The 16,414-nt window shown below is 45.8% G+C and overlaps 1 protein-coding gene across 1 annotated transcript; it reads left to right on the top strand.

Moving 5' to 3' along the window:
• Positions 1-3,279: 3,279 nt before the first annotated feature.
• On the top strand, positions 3,280-15,816 carry LOC146178204 (sodium-dependent proline transporter-like). Its single transcript, XM_084579714.1, has 9 exons — positions 3,280-3,390; positions 3,955-4,058; positions 6,939-7,063; positions 9,017-9,117; positions 9,578-9,706; positions 11,589-11,688; positions 13,573-13,673; positions 14,159-14,317; positions 15,712-15,816. The coding sequence occupies exons 1-9, from the start codon at positions 3,295-3,297 to the stop codon at positions 15,814-15,816; spliced, it is 1,020 nt and encodes a 339-aa protein (XP_084435840.1). The 5' UTR covers positions 3,280-3,294.
• The last annotated feature ends 598 nt before the right edge of the window (positions 15,817-16,414 follow it).

Here is a 16,414-nt window from a genome sequence, read left to right as displayed (position 1 = left end):
ACGCCCTACAATTGGTCCCTTGAACCCCAAAATAAGACTTAGTCTGAATTTGGCGAATATAGAAACGTCAACTAAGCTACGGTACTAAAGAACAAAACGCAGAACTTATGACGGAACTAGGCACGGAACTCGCAATGATTTCGCATTCCTGCACATAAGCAGACTTAAGTGAATCCCTATAATATTTTATCACTATTATTTACGCAACAAAACCATCGTCAAATAACCACACACATGACTAGTGGACACATCGCTAATATATTTAATAACTAAACGTTGTCCAAACAAGAACTGAAACCTGCGGGGCGCCGGAGGCTGCTTCGGAAATGTAGGAAGATGCAACTTCTATTGCGAAAAACTCTGTCTTTTTGTTTGGGTATTCCACAGCCCAAGCTGCTACTTTCTTCGCAGTTTTTAAGTTACATAACTTATGCATCGACAAAAGATGATAAACAACTTCACTTATATCACACGATATTCTAAAATCTATGAACACGCAGTCCATGCTGCTGCCCTTGCCCAGTATTGCAGATGGCCAAACTCTGTTGCCTGAGGTACACAAACACGATGTCCAAACCCATGTTGAATAGAAATAAGTACAGCCTCGCCGTGACAACGCAGTGGTTAAGGTGCTCGACTGGTGAAACCAGACTCTGGATATCCGGCCACGGCAGCCGCTTTTTAATGGAGGCAAATAGCAAGGCGCCTGCGTGCGGTGCAATGTCAGTGAGCGTTAAAGAACCACAGGTGGTCGAAATTTCCGGAGCCTTCCACTACGACGTCTCTCATAGCCTGAGTGTTTGCGGTGTTAAGCACCATAAACCAAACCAAACAAGAAATAAACAGAAATAACATCAGCCATAATGCTTTTGCATATTACATGCTCCAATTCCTTGCCGTCAGTGCTCGTGAATATGATACCGGTCAGTAGTACTAACTTCCGCTGCTGAGGCTTAGAATTTGGGTACGTATGCCACTTTTCCATCATCGGACAAGCAGACAGCGGCTAAAGATTGTCTGAATAATGTGCATAAAAGGGACGCAGCTGAGGGTGCACATAGCTTCAAAGCCAAGCGGATAAATTACCAGAACTTCCAGTTTTCGAGACGTCCAAGCGTAGAAGGATTTTTATATCCACATTCAGATTCAGATATTCTTTATTTCTCTTTCAAAAAATGAAAGATGGAACTGCGACAAAAGGCGGTTAGGCATGACGGGGTCATAGTTCCCCATACTCTTCACAGCAGCGCGCAACACGGAAAACAAACGATAACAGAACATTACAGCAAACGTGGTAATTAAAAATACTGGAGTAAAACCTAAAAAAAGAAACAGTGTACACTATACACTCAAAAAGAAACAACAGCATATGGCACACAAAACACGAAAAAAAAATTTGTACAGTAACATAACATGATAAAAATTTGCATTTGCCAAATACAAAACCAGACTAAACAATTATTCCACTTCGGAGAGTATCAACTGCTTTTTTATGTCTCTTTTAAATCTTTTATATCAGCCATTATTCCTATATTTAACCTCTTATTCTATGCATAACTATATATTCTGTGTTTTCTATGCTTAACTTCTTTTTCTATGTTTAACGTGACATTATCAGCTCCTGCTGTAAGTTCAACCAAATGTGGCTGTTCTCGGGTGATGATTCTTTCTCGCATGTTCATTACCAAGGTAGGGCTGTCAGCTCCTTGTGTATCGTTGAATTATTTGAGAATAAGTAGACGTCCCCAAAACGCAGCCACACGTCCGTGGGTCTGCGGTCGCACCGACAGTCGTGGAGCGTGGGCAACGTGCAGCCGGAGTTGGTCCTCTGCTTAGGCCTCATGTGGGCCCTGCTGTACGTCTGCTTCGCCTGTGGCCTGCGCACATCGGTAACGTCGCTGTCAACGAAGTCATTTTTTGCACATTGCTGCTGCTGAGAGCCTAGCGAGTAACTTTGCTTACTAAGGATAATTGTTTCGAGTGAACACTGATTCACATGGCTTTGGGTTCCAGATGAAGCGTTTTAAGGTTCATCTAGCTAATTATTGTAATGCAACTAGATGCAATAGAAACACTATAGAATGATGGATAACACCGCGCAATATTTTATTGGGTGGCGTGATGCCTTCGGCTTGGTCAGCGTTTTAAAAAGGAAAATCGGATAGGCATCAAGTTTTGTAACAACAGAACAAATGAAGTGTGAAAACTTGTTCCTTCTTATTTCATTTGTTGCACTGATACGAAAACGGATGGAAATCAACTCGCCCGGATGCCACTTCAACTGGTCTGTCGGTAATGCGAATATCGGAAGCTATCAAATGAATCTGTTCACGGTGCAAGCAAATAAATGGGGTACACCATGGAGGAAGGGAACAACTAAGGAGAGGCCCTTGCCATTCCCAATGCATTGAAGAAAGTGTGGCGGAAGTGACGTCAAAATTTAGGGTTAGCCAAGTCGGGCCATTAGCAACGGCATCGCTGTTGCTATGAAAACTCGGGCCACTAGCAACAGCGTTGCTAGGGGCCCGAGGTACGTGAGCGTCTCGGAGAAAGAAAATGCGGAGGGTAAAGGAGGAGGAGAGACGTTGTAGCGTCAGGGCCTCTCCTAAGTTGTTTCCTTCCTCCATGGGGGTACACTTCTATACTGAGTGCTGTAGTGTTGGCAGTGCACAAGGAATCTGTACCTCAAAGGTATATGATACCGCTGGCATAAAATAATGGTGTCACACTTGCGTGTTCGATATGATATTCGTATCGTGTGGCATTTGATTTTTATTGATGCATTGATATCGATGTAATCTTTTTATGAGTCTCTCTTCTTTCTCGCGGCACAAATAGCAGGCTGTGGTTGATTTCGTGGCTGTTCATTGTGCATCAACTACTTACTTGACCGATGTCACTTGTGTTGTCTCCGTTTTCGTGTACGCGTCCGTGCTAATGTGCTCGGTTGTTTTAAATGCAATTGTTTTTTCACCCCATAAACGTCTATATCAGAACAATGCGTGCGCATCCCCGCCGTGTGTACTCAGTGGTTAGGGTGATCCTTTGCTGGTTCTGGGTACGCGGGCGACGATAGTTTGATCCCGGCCGCGGCGGCCAGTGCACGTTAAAGAGCCCCAGGTGGTCTATTTCCATTGCCCTCCACTAGGCGCCCCTCATTACCGATTTCGTTTTCAGTCGGTGAAACCTATAAACTGAATCGAACTGTTGTGCAGATATGATCTATATAACGAGGTCTCTTTTCGCGGCACCCAGAGGATGTCCGGAGTGAGTCTGCTGCCCATTGGACTAGCGATGGTCCTCATGATCGAGACGCTGTGGAGAGAGGGTTCTAGCCTCGGTATATGGTTCATGCTGGTACCTCGCTGGAGGGATCTCCTGAAGATAACGGCAAGCATCCTGTCTTTTTATTTTGTTGTCTGAGAGAAATATTTACAAGGTGTATGGGTACTTCACGGTATACATTCCGCCGTAGCGAAAAAATGCATGCATTGAGTAAAGTGATCAAGCGATGCCGCATTTAGAATCTTTGTGAGGTCCACGCTCCCCTTGTTTGTTACCCGCCCGTGTGCTGCGTGATGTCGGTGCACGTTAAAGAATACCAGGTGGTCGAAATTTCCGAAGTCCTCCACATCATAGCCTTAGTCGCTTTTGGACGTTAAACCCGACAAACCAACCAACCAACCAACCAACCAACCGAAAGTGGAATAAATACTCTGAATGTGAACCAGTGCACAGTGAGTGCGGTTGCGAGATGCCAGAACGGTGCGGACAGGAAAAGTAAACATACATTTAATGTTTTGTGCCGCACTCGACTATAAGAATGCACAACTGGGGTGTTGTCGTTCTTTACGTCGCTTCTTTTTCTTCGCCAAAAGCACGTTCGAAAGTGCTGGTAAAATGGTTTTAACCGCTCCCGGTAACTTATATCCGTTGACGCATCACGTGAAACAGGTGTGGACACGTGCCGTGGAGCAGGTGCTGTTCACATTCGGCGTCTCCTACGGTCCGGTCATCACATTCGGCAGCTTCTGTCGCCGCTTCGAGAATGTACACAGGTGTGCACCGATTTCTCCTTACAGGTGCCTTTTGCGATTGCTTTCTCTGGGCAGCACCTTACGTGAGATCAATGATTACAATCAAGATCGCATGTATAATGCCCGAATGTGTACATCGCAGAGACAGCGCTTTAATAAATAGGGCTAACTAAACATGGGAAAAGCATCGAAATCTTCAATTGTCCATAAGTACGAAGGAAGGCATCATCATCATTATCAGCCTGACTACACCCGCTGCAGGGCGAAGGCCTCTCCCATATTTCTCCAATTAACCCGGTTCTGTGCTAGCTGCATCCACTTGACCCTTGCGAACTTCTTAACCTCATCCGCCCACCTAACTTTCTGCCGTCCCCTGCTACGCTTTCCTTCCCTTGGAATCCAGGGGAAGACAATTTGGAAGGAAGGCAATTTGTTTTAAATGAAAGTCATAATTTAAGCTGCTTATTTCCAGAATATTCTTGTGTCCAATTTAGCCATATCATAGCGAAGTTTGTTACCTACAGAGCAAAGAATTTACTTTGACCTGTACACACGGCATGTCACAGTTGTGTACTTGCGTGTTCCGAGGTTTTTTGAGGAAAAAAAAAAAAAAACAAAGCTTTCTCTGAACCACCTAAAAATTTGGACGCTTTTTCTGACGTTTTTAAATAGGACAAAGACGGGGGTTTTTGTTATTAAACGCCATGTAACTGCCTATCTTACGCTGTGCTACTGTGATCTAATGCCCTACACTCACAAATTCACCTGCGCTACGCTCCAGTTTGGTACCTTTAAGTCCCGCCATAGTGGCTCAGTAGCTGGGGCTGTTGATCCTGAGGACGCGGGCTTGACTCTGGTTGCGGCGGCAGCGTTTCAGTGGCGGTAAAACGCAGATCTCCAATGTGCTGGTAAACTCCATTGATGTAGAAAGTAGCGACATTTTGTGAACTTTGCCACTGGAGCACAAATCCTACCACTTACTCCTCGCCCGACCAACCAATGGGCGCATTCTTGAGCGATCATATCTGGCTCCTTTGGCCGTTTCGATATATGGACGGGAGATTGGGGCCAGCTTTTCTGTTTTTATGTCCTGACAGGCCACATGACGGTCGGTAGGCTGTCTTCCGCTGCTATGCGCTGGCTATTTGTTACTTTTCAAATCGCATGGCCTAGAAAGCTTGCCGTGTGCAGCGCGCATACCAAGTGGGCGAATGAACGGTCAGCGCGCTTTGCCTACAAAGCGTACCGTGTGCAGCAAGCAAGGTGGAAAGTTGAATTCGTGTAGGAGAGAGTCGTTAATTTCAGTATCGAGGGACGCTTATGTATTGTGCGATGGCAGTGCACATGTAAAGTGGGGTCGAAATTAGTGGAGCCCTCCTCTATGGCGTCCTTCATAGCCGCTGTTGTTTAAACACCATTACGTAAAACCCCATATGCTGGACCACACTTTAAGCACCTGTAAGACACCAGTGTGGGGGTATTAAGTGCGTTTGAGGGGTTGAGGGGTTGAGGCGGGAGCGGGGGAGCGGGGGAGCGGGGGAGGCTGAGGGGGGGGGGGGGGGGGAGTAAATCCGAGAATAGCGTGATTCTTAACGGCGTATAAAAAAACGGAACAGTTCGGTTAAGGTACGTTGGTAGCTTTAGGCAGGTTCGTCGCCCGAAAGTCCCCTCCAGTCGGGAAGGAAGTAGGGAAAGTAACGGGGTTAGGGACACGTTTACAAGAGACTTGTAGATAATGGCAAGTAGGAGGGATATCCTAGTTGGTGCGGATGGCGCAGGATTGACGGAGCGAATTAAAGAATAATGAGAAATAGAGTAGCAACGGGACAATGATTTCGAACAGTTGTTTGGGTTTAAGGGACGATACACTAATGTGGTATGATCTGGCAAAATGGACGGACCTTGTGATGCGAGGTAGCGCTGATTATATTGTGCTGGTAAGATATGCCTGGTGCGGACTCGACAGACTCGTATTCCAGTTTTGGTCGGCGGGCGAAAATTTTTACTCTTTAAGGGCCGTAGTTATATAGACGTTGCAAGAAGAACCCCTATGTTAGTTTAGATGATGCGAGTAATATAACTAGCTGGACATTGTGCAAGGAGGGATATCCTGACTCATGATAGTGCCTAGTCACTAGAGGGACTCTGCACAAGGGATTGAGAGGCGCAGCGCCCGACCACATGGGATCTAGCGATACACCGGACAGATAAAAGAGGATCTCCTATCAAACAGAAACTATCAACGTGTGTTTGTTTTGCAGAAAACTAAGTGCAGTCGCTTGTTTCTTGTCATGCGCCACGTGCCGTCATAATAAGTGAACTAAACTACTACGCCGAATTCCTAATATCACATTCCTACGCGGATTCGAAGTGGTACGGAAGTGTGTGTTTGTCCCTTCTTTCCTGTCCCGTCTGTAAGCGCCGTTTTTATTATGCCCTTCCAGCATGAAAGTACTCTCCGGGGTAGCCTAGCACCAAGTCCATTGACCAGGAAGTTTTGGGAATGCACCTTACACATTACGCTGTATAAGTGGCGACGATGCTGGATGCAAAAGGTCTTGCTGTACTACTATTACACGTAGAGTGTTAAAGTTTCTAAGCATAGTATTAGGGATATTTCTATTAGGTCACATTAACCAGTTACTCTGGTAAAATTTATAATTTATTTGCTTTGTCGCACAGCCTTTCATGAAAAGGTCAGCGACCATGTCTATACTAAGTCGGAACCTACAGCAAGAAATGGTTTGATCCTCGCCCACGACAGACGGGTCTTTCTGCTAGCTCCTCGTAATTTTAGCGCTTGAGGTCACCAGGCTTTAAAGCACAATTTTGCGACACGAGCAGTTGAGGGTAATGGCAAACAGCGTTGTTTACGTGGTGGCGGCGAACTCCTTTCTGCAGGGTGGTGTTCCTAGTGGCGCTGCTGACGCTCGCCTCCAGCCTGATGTACTCCATCATTGTGTTCTCGTCGCTGGGCAGCATGTCTCTTAGCCTCAACATCCCCGTCGGGGATATCGTGCATGGAGGTATACATGGAAACGCACACCCTATTCATGTCGACCATACCGTCACGTGGTGGAGACAATGCGTAAACAACAAACGAGCGCGCGGTCGTGACGCTGGAACGGCCTCTATTTTGGGCGGTCTTGCGGCCGGATGGAAACGAACAATTCGGCTTCGGAGGTAACAAATAAACGCTCTCGGCGAACGTCGAAGTACAAAATACCTTCGGCTCCCGCCGGTACTCAATTTAAACTGACGCAGGACTTCTAAAGGAGCGGTAATCATCTACGGCAATCTAGAACAGTGCAGAGCCCACGACCACAAACATTATAGATAAATCTGGTTGCGTCTGCCGTCGGAAACGCAGTGATAAGCAACGGGCTGGCGTAGCACGAACAAATGAATGTTACAAAGCTTTGCGGACATACGTAAAGGTATACAGTCAGAAGAGAAAGCAAAACAGGGCCTATTATTCCATTCTTTTAGTTCTTCCCGTGGTGGTTGTGACCTGTTTCGCACTCGTTCTCGTATATCATTTGCGCCACGGACTTTAATCGAGTTATTTCTGTCAGAGATGCCGTTATATAAGCTCGTGACCGCGATTGTCGGTATTTTGGTGAGTGACACGTAACCCTCTTTCTTCTTAGCTTGAGTCTGGTCTCCGGCTCGGGGAGAGCGTCAACAAAATCCACCAGTTGACAGGCATTTTATGCACCAATCTTTTTTTTTTCTCTCTCGTCAGCTTTGACCTTCAATGCCTTATGCAATGCGGTGGCACGCGTTTTCTAGGAGCGCCCCCGTTGCGTCGTTAAAGATCGCAGGGCCTTTTATTACACTTGGGGTGATCGCGACTATCAAATCGCAAAAATCAGCCAAAACATTTTTTTTTTTGCTTTATATTTCTGTCCGCTTGCATACCCGTTTCCTATGCGGCAACCACTAAAATACTGTTTCATGACCTGGTCCTCAGGTGGACAAAATATGCTCCAGAAATCGACGTTTGTTTCTTTATTTTCCATTTTTCTGCCTACATAATCACCTTGGGCAGCATATATATTCACGACCAGTATATGTCTATTCTGACCTCAATTGTTCCCTTTCTTTTTTCTCAAATCCGTCTAGCTTTAATATGTTCTTCTCAGTCTAAACTTTTCGACGACGATTCTATCGCAAAAGCTCAAAATTGAAAGTTTAATCCATTGGGGGAAGTTCTTAAAGCCCTGAGTTGCAGCATAGAGGTAGAGATGCAACGAATATTGAACCAGTCTTCTTCTACGTTTTGTTTCCTCTGCAGGCTGCTCAGAAGAATCAAGGAGAAATGTATATAGTAGAAGACATGTTGTTAAAAGGTAGCAATGAGATTTGGTGAGATTAGCCAGAATAATAGTTCTAACAAACTCAAAATGTTGTGTGCAAACAGAAGGAGCCATTATAACGCATATACCTGAAAGCCCATTCACTATGAAGTCAGCGCAGAGAAAGTGGCAGGTTGAGGTTCCAAGTAGTGCACCGCTTCCAAACACTGCAAGTGGTAAGTGATTTCATTTTACCTTGTATAGATGAGGTGGTTAATCGCTAAACAGGTATGACATGCTTTTGGTATTAATTTCGCTAATAGTGTTAACCTAATCGCCAAGATATGCGTATCGGCTCGAGTGCAGCTGATTTACGATTTCTTAAACGTGAATGATGCTTTAGAATGTCTGTTTCTAAACCAGGAGTTCGAGCAGTGTGTGATGAGGGGCTAGTTGGTAAGGCATTATACGGAAAACGTAAAACTACGCAGGAGACGGGACGCAGAAAAGAGGCAGACAGTATAAACGTAGATGTTTTGTGCAAATGGAAGAGGCAATTACCTACGCTCGTCCTGTCTGCCTCTTTTTTGTGTCCCATCTCCTGCATAGTTTTATGTTTTCAGTATATGCAATTCTAAACCAGCCCTCGAAAATACAAGTGGAGTGGTTCTTCATTCGCAGGCCAGAGCGTGATCTTTGTGGCGATGAGCAAGTACTCTGTGCACTGGATCCCTTCGTGCCTTTTCTTCCTGCTGGCCCTCATCGCCGGCACCAACTCGCAGGTAAGAAGTCACCGCAAGAGTCATTTTTGGTCCTCGGGAAGCCTGCACTCAATAGCTATCTGCGCTGGCTAACTTCTACGTAATAAATGAGCTTGCATGTAGGCTCTCCTTTGAAGGACCAGTTTTCCCTTTTCGAGGAGCCACCACGCAGCCGTAATCATAGTTGCTCGGCTTTGCAGGAGCGAATACAATCTGAAGAATATGAGTGTTCCTCCAGCTTGACCAACAATAAACTGAGTGGAATTCGCCTCAAATTACTGTTGGTTGCATCTTCGGTCCTTCGTTGGTGGTGAATGAAAATGCTGCTTAACTCAAATGGCTCTTTCGGTTTTGGAGTAGCGTTTCTTTTCATTCTTAGAACGTATGTATTCATTAGAAGTTTGCCGAAGCTGCCAAAGGGTGCATGGCGGGATGGGTCTGTATCCTCTGCCGCGACACTTTGCCCTTTCTGCCTTCGCAGCTGTGCCTGATGGACGTGGCGCTGACCCACTGGGGCGACAGCTTCCAGTTGGTGCAGCGGAATCGGCGCCACTTCTCGGTGCTGTACTGCGTCGCAGCCTTCGTTGTGGGCCTACCCTTCGTCACGGAGGTACGAACTTAAATATAATGGTGTGCACATCACGAATTTACGCGTAATTGAAAACTGTTGGAATGTGTCCTCCATTGTAGCAGCTCATACGGCTCGACGCGTGCCAGTTTTCAAGAGTGTACTGTGTAAAATGTAAAATACACGTGTTATTCGCCGCGACGTATTGGTCACTATACTTGCAGTAAGTTTTCTTCATGAAAGTAATGATAGAAAACAAGGATGAAAGATGGAGAACGCAGACAGGATGGACTGGCACGAACTCTCACTGGGGCATCGATGAGAGTTTCAGCCATGATTCTGGAGCCTATCTATACATTCTGCAAAGTGAAGCTTTCGTATATATTATTGTGAATAGCCCTCATACGATAGTCATAGACGAGCAACAACGATTTTTCTTGTGCCTGACTCCTGATTGGCCTGTCAGATAGTGACTTCATGCTCTACGTAAGGGCTTTCGCACTTTATTATAGGTTTAACTAGGTTAAACCCCGAATAACTTTAGTGCAAAAGAACTACTTTACACGGTCAAACCCAACCGAGAATGTTGGGACTTGAATGTAAAGAGCTAGGAGTTAAAATATAACCGTCCGAGCGGATTCGAACCCGCGACTTTCTCCTGGGTAGCGAGCAAGGAACGTCGTAGCTATCACCGCAGCTGATCGTCCTGCGTGTAGGCTGCAACATACTCTCGCGCTGAGCATTGCACGTCAACGTCTCCATCAACTTCCATCTGTAAACAAAAGATTACTCATGTCCCACTCGGTTTAACTATTTAAAACCGTACCATTTCTTTTTTTGTTGCTCGAGAGTTTCCTCTGCCTTTCGCTTATAGTTCAAAAGGCTGCGTTAGATTGAAAATACCTTCTAAATATTAGTTTGAGCTAGTCGCAACGAGAACTATGGCTAGGAAGCCTGCTTGCAATGTTCTAAACTGCCGCTGCCTCCACTAAAGCTAAAACCAACATTAAACTTTTGCGTGTTATTGTTTATTGCTATTTTTTGCTTTTTTTGCATATATATATATATATATATATATATATATATATATATATATATATATATATATATATATATATATATATTTCTTTTTTTAAATGCTAGGCTCAAAACTCTCAAATATTGTACGAGAATAAAATAATTATTGCACACAACGACTAGAGGGATGCTCTTTATGCGATGGATTTATATTTTTTTCTTCCTGAATGCTGCGAAATTGCACCCAATATTTTTATTTCACTCTAAGGCTATTGGTTCCAGTCCCAATAATAAAAAAGGCATCAACTAAATTCTGTTAAAAAACTTGTTTTCTCACGCATTATAATTATAACTCCTCACTCCAGTTTTATGAACTTTCTGAAATGCGAAAAAGTGGTCTATCAGAAGTTCAACAAACCTGACAGTTGGAGGGGACAAATGAAAAAAGTTTTTTAAACTACAAGCGGAACAACGACAAACATTTATTGAGTCGCAAATATCAATCTCTAATACATTCTCTGACAGCTAAACAAATGGACCATCCGCAGGTGGCAAAAACTGAAAATAAGATTTTTTTTACATTATATAAGCAAAGTCTTGCCCCAGCTTAATTACTGAAGATATCATGCGCTTGCCTATCACATACATTACTCTATAACATTTTGGCCTTAAGACGAAAGTTAATCAGAGAGTATAATATGTTATTATACTTGGAGGAACGGTAGGACATTATAAACCTAACCACTACAGTTATTGCCTGTCTCACTGTTTACTGACATACTGGAAGGGTCATACAAGTTCCTCCATCCGCCGGGTTTCATGCTCCGGCTGTATCACAATTATACTGCCCAGTTCAAACCGCGTACGTCGCATGTGACTGTCTGATGGACTCTTTCCTCGATTACAGTCCGGCCTCTACCTCATGCAGCTGGTGGACAGCCAAGTGGTGGGATTCCTGCTCAGCTACATCGCCTTCTTCGAGCTGCTCGCTATCATGTGGATCTATGGTGCGCAGAGGTCGTCGCATGCCCTGCATATCGCACACGTCGTTATTTGTACATGCCTAGCGGCAGTCTCTGAGGCCTGAGGGCCTAGCCTATAAAGGTGTTTCGGCTTGAAGGGGGAAAAAGTGGTGAAGAAAGCAGCTTTCAGGCTATTTTAGCAAGCGAATTAGAACTAGAGTGAGTGAGTGAGTGAACTTTATTAACTGCTAGGGGATCTTTTTCTTCGCCTCTTCAACCGAGGCTGACGAGCGGTTGGCGCCCCCAGTTCAGGGCACCACTGGCTTTCGCCAGTTTGCGAGCTCTTGTGACCAGGTAGAGCTGAGCCTCCGGGTCAGAGCTGGCCAGCAAAGCCTCCCACTGACTTTTATTTGGGTTTTAAATTTTTGTTAGTTGATGTGAGCTGCATTCCCATGTTATGTGATACAGGGTAGGGGTCTTCCCGCACCACGGGCACTCGTCTCTGAATGCCGTGGGATGCATCATGTGTAATATGTGTAAATTAATGAAGGTGTCCGTCTGTAGCCGCCTCAGATCTATGGCCTCCTCGTTGCTGAGCTTTTTATGCGGCTCCGGATATACTTTCCGCAAGCCTCTGTAGTGTTGTAGTATTGTGGTGTAGTCCGGGTCAAGCGGAATCAGGTCCTCTGTCGCGAGACTGTTGGGCGCACGGTAGGTTGCATGTCCTCGTGCTACCCTGTCTGCGTACAAATTCCCCGTGATCCCTGCATGCCCCGGAATCCACACTAGTGTTTGCGTGCATTGTTTTGTTGGCTCGCTTGTGGAAGAAAGGATTTGGTGCGCTACCTTAGTTAATTTACCCCATTGAAAATTTCTGCACGCGGATTGAGAGTCTCACAGTATCTTCAGACTCTTTCCCGTTTCTCTTCCTTGCCTAATGGCCAGTGCGATAGCCACTTACTCTGCCTCCGTGACTGTACAGTTTTGGATCGAGGCGCTAACTATGGGACATTATGGTCAGTTCAGTATACATGTGTTTCTCTTCAGTGTCCGTGATGGGCTGAGCCACCTCGCAGCGCGAAGAAGCCTACGCTCTGTCCTGCAGCCGGAGAGGCGCATGCGCTGTCCTGACATGTAAGCGAAGCGGAAGCTTCGCTCTTTTTGCCCAATTAGTGCACTCGCGGGCATACATGCTCGGAACTGGGCTTATGCTGTTATCCTAATGTGTGGTGAAAACCACATAGTGGGCACCGCTAGGTAATGCGGGAGGGAGTGTGCCTGGACTTTATACTGTGCCTCTCTTGCGGCGCTGCATACGAATGGTTATGCCTGACCGAAACGAGACCTTGCCTTGCTATGTTGTTCATTCTGCGGAATAGGTAGGCTATATGCAGGTACTGCAAAACATTTCCTGCCAACGTCTACTCTCTACAAAGGAGGGTGCATTTTTTACAGTTACTTTCAGCGTAAATATTATTTGGCCCTTTTTCGGGTTTTTGAGTCAGCTATTTGTCGAGTAGACGTGCCATCTGCGTCACCCTTGATCAGTCTCAACCAAGCAATTATAAAGCCACCCGGGGATTCTGGACATATTAGTTGCACCCATATTGCTTTCAGCTCCATGTAGTGCAAGACCTCCTCAGATTTTCCTCGATAGCTAGAGCCGGCCGCACGATGTCGATCTTTACGCAAAAAGAATGTACACAAGACAAAGATAATGTAGGATCTACTTTCTGTTGTCTCTGGCCCCGGTCTTGCGTTTAAAAAATGGTTCAGCATGCTCGCTCTACACTGAAGCATGATCAGGCAGGTTTCCTGTCAAACGCACGACGCACACAAATCGCTATCACATCTCTACCAGCATTAGCGATCAGCAGTACACATGCATCACACTAGTCACCGCCATGCCACACGGTTCCATTTATGCAGGCCTGGAGCACTTGAAGCTGGACGTGATGCTTATGCACGGCGAGCTGTCGGCCATCAAAATGGAGGCAGCCTGGTGCATCCTCGTCCCCGCCGCCCTGGTCGTGAGTGCCTCGCGCATTATTTTGGGGCAGATGGGGATCAGCATCTTAACATCAATGCAGCATTTCGCGATGTCGTAAAGGTAGCGTGTCGTTGAGATCCGGCGTTAGTGTTTTTCCCGTCATTGTCTCGTCGCAAAAATCCCAATTGGTCGACAGGGTCATGACGTCGCAGCCCTGTGGATTAGCAGTTTATCTCGATTTTCGCGTAACGCACATGAAACCTGACTCCATACGTGAAGTCAAAGTGAATAAAAGATTGCATGTAACGGGAAATTAAGGTTATCACATGCCATATGTGCACATGACATATGTCATGCAGTCTCTCACATAAGGTGGTATCTTACGACGGTATGGTAATGGGTAGTGACTATGTGCATAATTAGACAGGAACAAATGCCGCTATCGCATCGTTCCCTTAAGGCGGAGCGCAAATCTCCCCCTAACTTTTGCATTCGCTGTGCCTATGTACTTCGTGATTTCGGCAGGTAACCATGGCGACTAGTCTGGTGTCCGGGTGCAGCTCCCTGCGTCTGGGGCCCATCCAGTTTCCGGTACACGTGTGCTACGTCGGCTGGAGCCTTGTGATCGTTGCAGCCCTGCAGGTTCCCCTCTGGGCGGTGCTAGAGGCCATTCGGAACCAGGCCGTGAGCTGCTGGACTAGTCTTCTCCTTAGAAGCTTGTTTTGATTGGGACTTTTCGACACTCACAATTTCGAGGCACTGGTGTTTCGGAACTGCGATGAAGGGTTCGCAAAATGGGGTTAAAAATAATTTAACGTTGGCAGGCCAAAAAAGAGGGATTTTTTTCAGATAAAGTGTTTTGCTAGCAACCCATGGTATTTTAAGCTTACAGAGTGGATTCTTAGCAAAGAAAACGTGGAAAGATGAGATTTCAAACTCTAGTATAATTACATGCGTACAGCCGGCTCATTACAGAGACAATCGAAGACAAATAGACAAACCGCCTACCTTAAATAATATTTTCGCCATATTTGCCAACTATTCGCCACACACCGCACTCTGTGCCAGAAACAAATACCGGCTTGACAGTCATATTTGCCAACTATTCGCCACACACCGCACTCCGTGCCAGAAACAAATACCGGCTTGACAGCACGGGAAGAATCAGCGACTGCGCGCACCAGGAGCGGTGAATAATGATCAAACCAGTCAAAAGAAATAATTTTCAGCATACAAACAGCACGAACGTAACGTGGCGGGGTGGCATTCCGGAAGGCTATGATTTGGCTGCTTAGGACTAGGTCCCAATACTGGTCGCGGAGCCAGCATTCGATCAGGCGAAAATGGAGAATATGTTTATGCGCTGTCTGGTCAGACAACCCCTTGTCGGGGCTATTCTAAAGCCATCCACTATGTCCATGTGCCCTGCCATTGCCTATGTATTTCCGCCCAAATCTTTAACTGGCATGCACGATGGTCGCTTTTTCTGGGTCCCAGCGCCTAAGGGCGGATAAAACTAGCCGGGAGGTCAACATTAAGCAAGCGCCTGGTCTTTTCAGAGGTTAGCTCCTCTGTAACGCTCATTATAGAAAATGCCATCGTCTCGCACGCCACTTAAATATTTGAGCTGTGTATAGCTTTTTGGTGTTGAACACTGCACAACACCACACAAAACGATATCATAGACAAGGAAACCACAAATGTTACCAGGAGGTGATCCGACACCTGCCAAGTACCACACGGCACATTCTAATGAAGTGATAAGGTAAGGTGACTGCGCCGATAATAAGCACGGCTTAATTTAGCATTACAAACTTGGCAGTGTATAATATATAGTATATGCCCAATTTCATGCCTTTCGTAGCATTCACCATTAGCTGCAAGATGTATTTGATGAGGACCAGTAAAATGAGTTGGCAGCCCGGCTCCTATCCTCTTCGTGTGAGGTCTTCTCCAAGACCGGCTATCCGATGCGGATCCTAGCGCTATTAAGAGACACCTATCGTGCCTTTTCTGCAAGATGCAAGATCACCGGGTTTACTCAAAGGTGTTTTTTGTTCACTATTTTACACCCTTAGAAGCTGGAGCAGTGCCTCGTTCCCGCCTCCACGATGGAACTGGGTCTGGCAGCCATGTCCAGCTCGGAGCCACCGCAGCCGCCGGCCGCGCACCACAGCTTTTGAGGCTCGCTGCAGATATGCATCTGCGTGATGGCGTCATACTGAATTGGCCCAGGATTGTGAGAATTTTATCGATTTGATGTCAAGGTCAATTATTGCTTTTATTTTTATTATGCATTAAAACACTTTTTATTACGCTCAATGCCCGTGACGGTTATCTACCGTGCATTCATGCAGCTATAGAGTACCTTGAATTGCGCTAGCATCGTACAAGTGTCATGTGGGGCTGGAGCTTCCATGTGTCGTCCAAGAACGTTGCAGATCTGAATAGGCAAAGCAAAGCTGACACTTTGTTTTAAAGTAGACACACTGAGCGTGAACATATGTTCCTTCCCCCTTCTGGTAGAGTTAGCTGGAACGTACACCTCACCTTTATGCCCACGGATGATTACTATAATGATGGATTGCAACGCACACACTTCACCGAGTTTCGAACACGGATATATGTCTTACGTACCTTAAATAGCTTTACTGGTCAGTGAAGTGTTCCCTCACTTGCCGGCGGCAGAGAATCGTAGAAGAAAAATAGATGACACTCATTATTACAAATATTCCAAAATGAAAATATGCTGTTATCAAGTCATGTATACTTCAACTATAA

Source organism: Amblyomma maculatum, chromosome 9, assembly GCF_055883805.1.
Source record: "Amblyomma maculatum isolate TAMU_Amacu chromosome 9, ASM5588380v1, whole genome shotgun sequence".
NCBI lineage: Eukaryota > Metazoa > Arthropoda > Arachnida > Ixodida > Ixodidae > Amblyomma > Amblyomma maculatum.
This window is presented reverse-complemented; position numbering and strand designations above follow the sequence as displayed.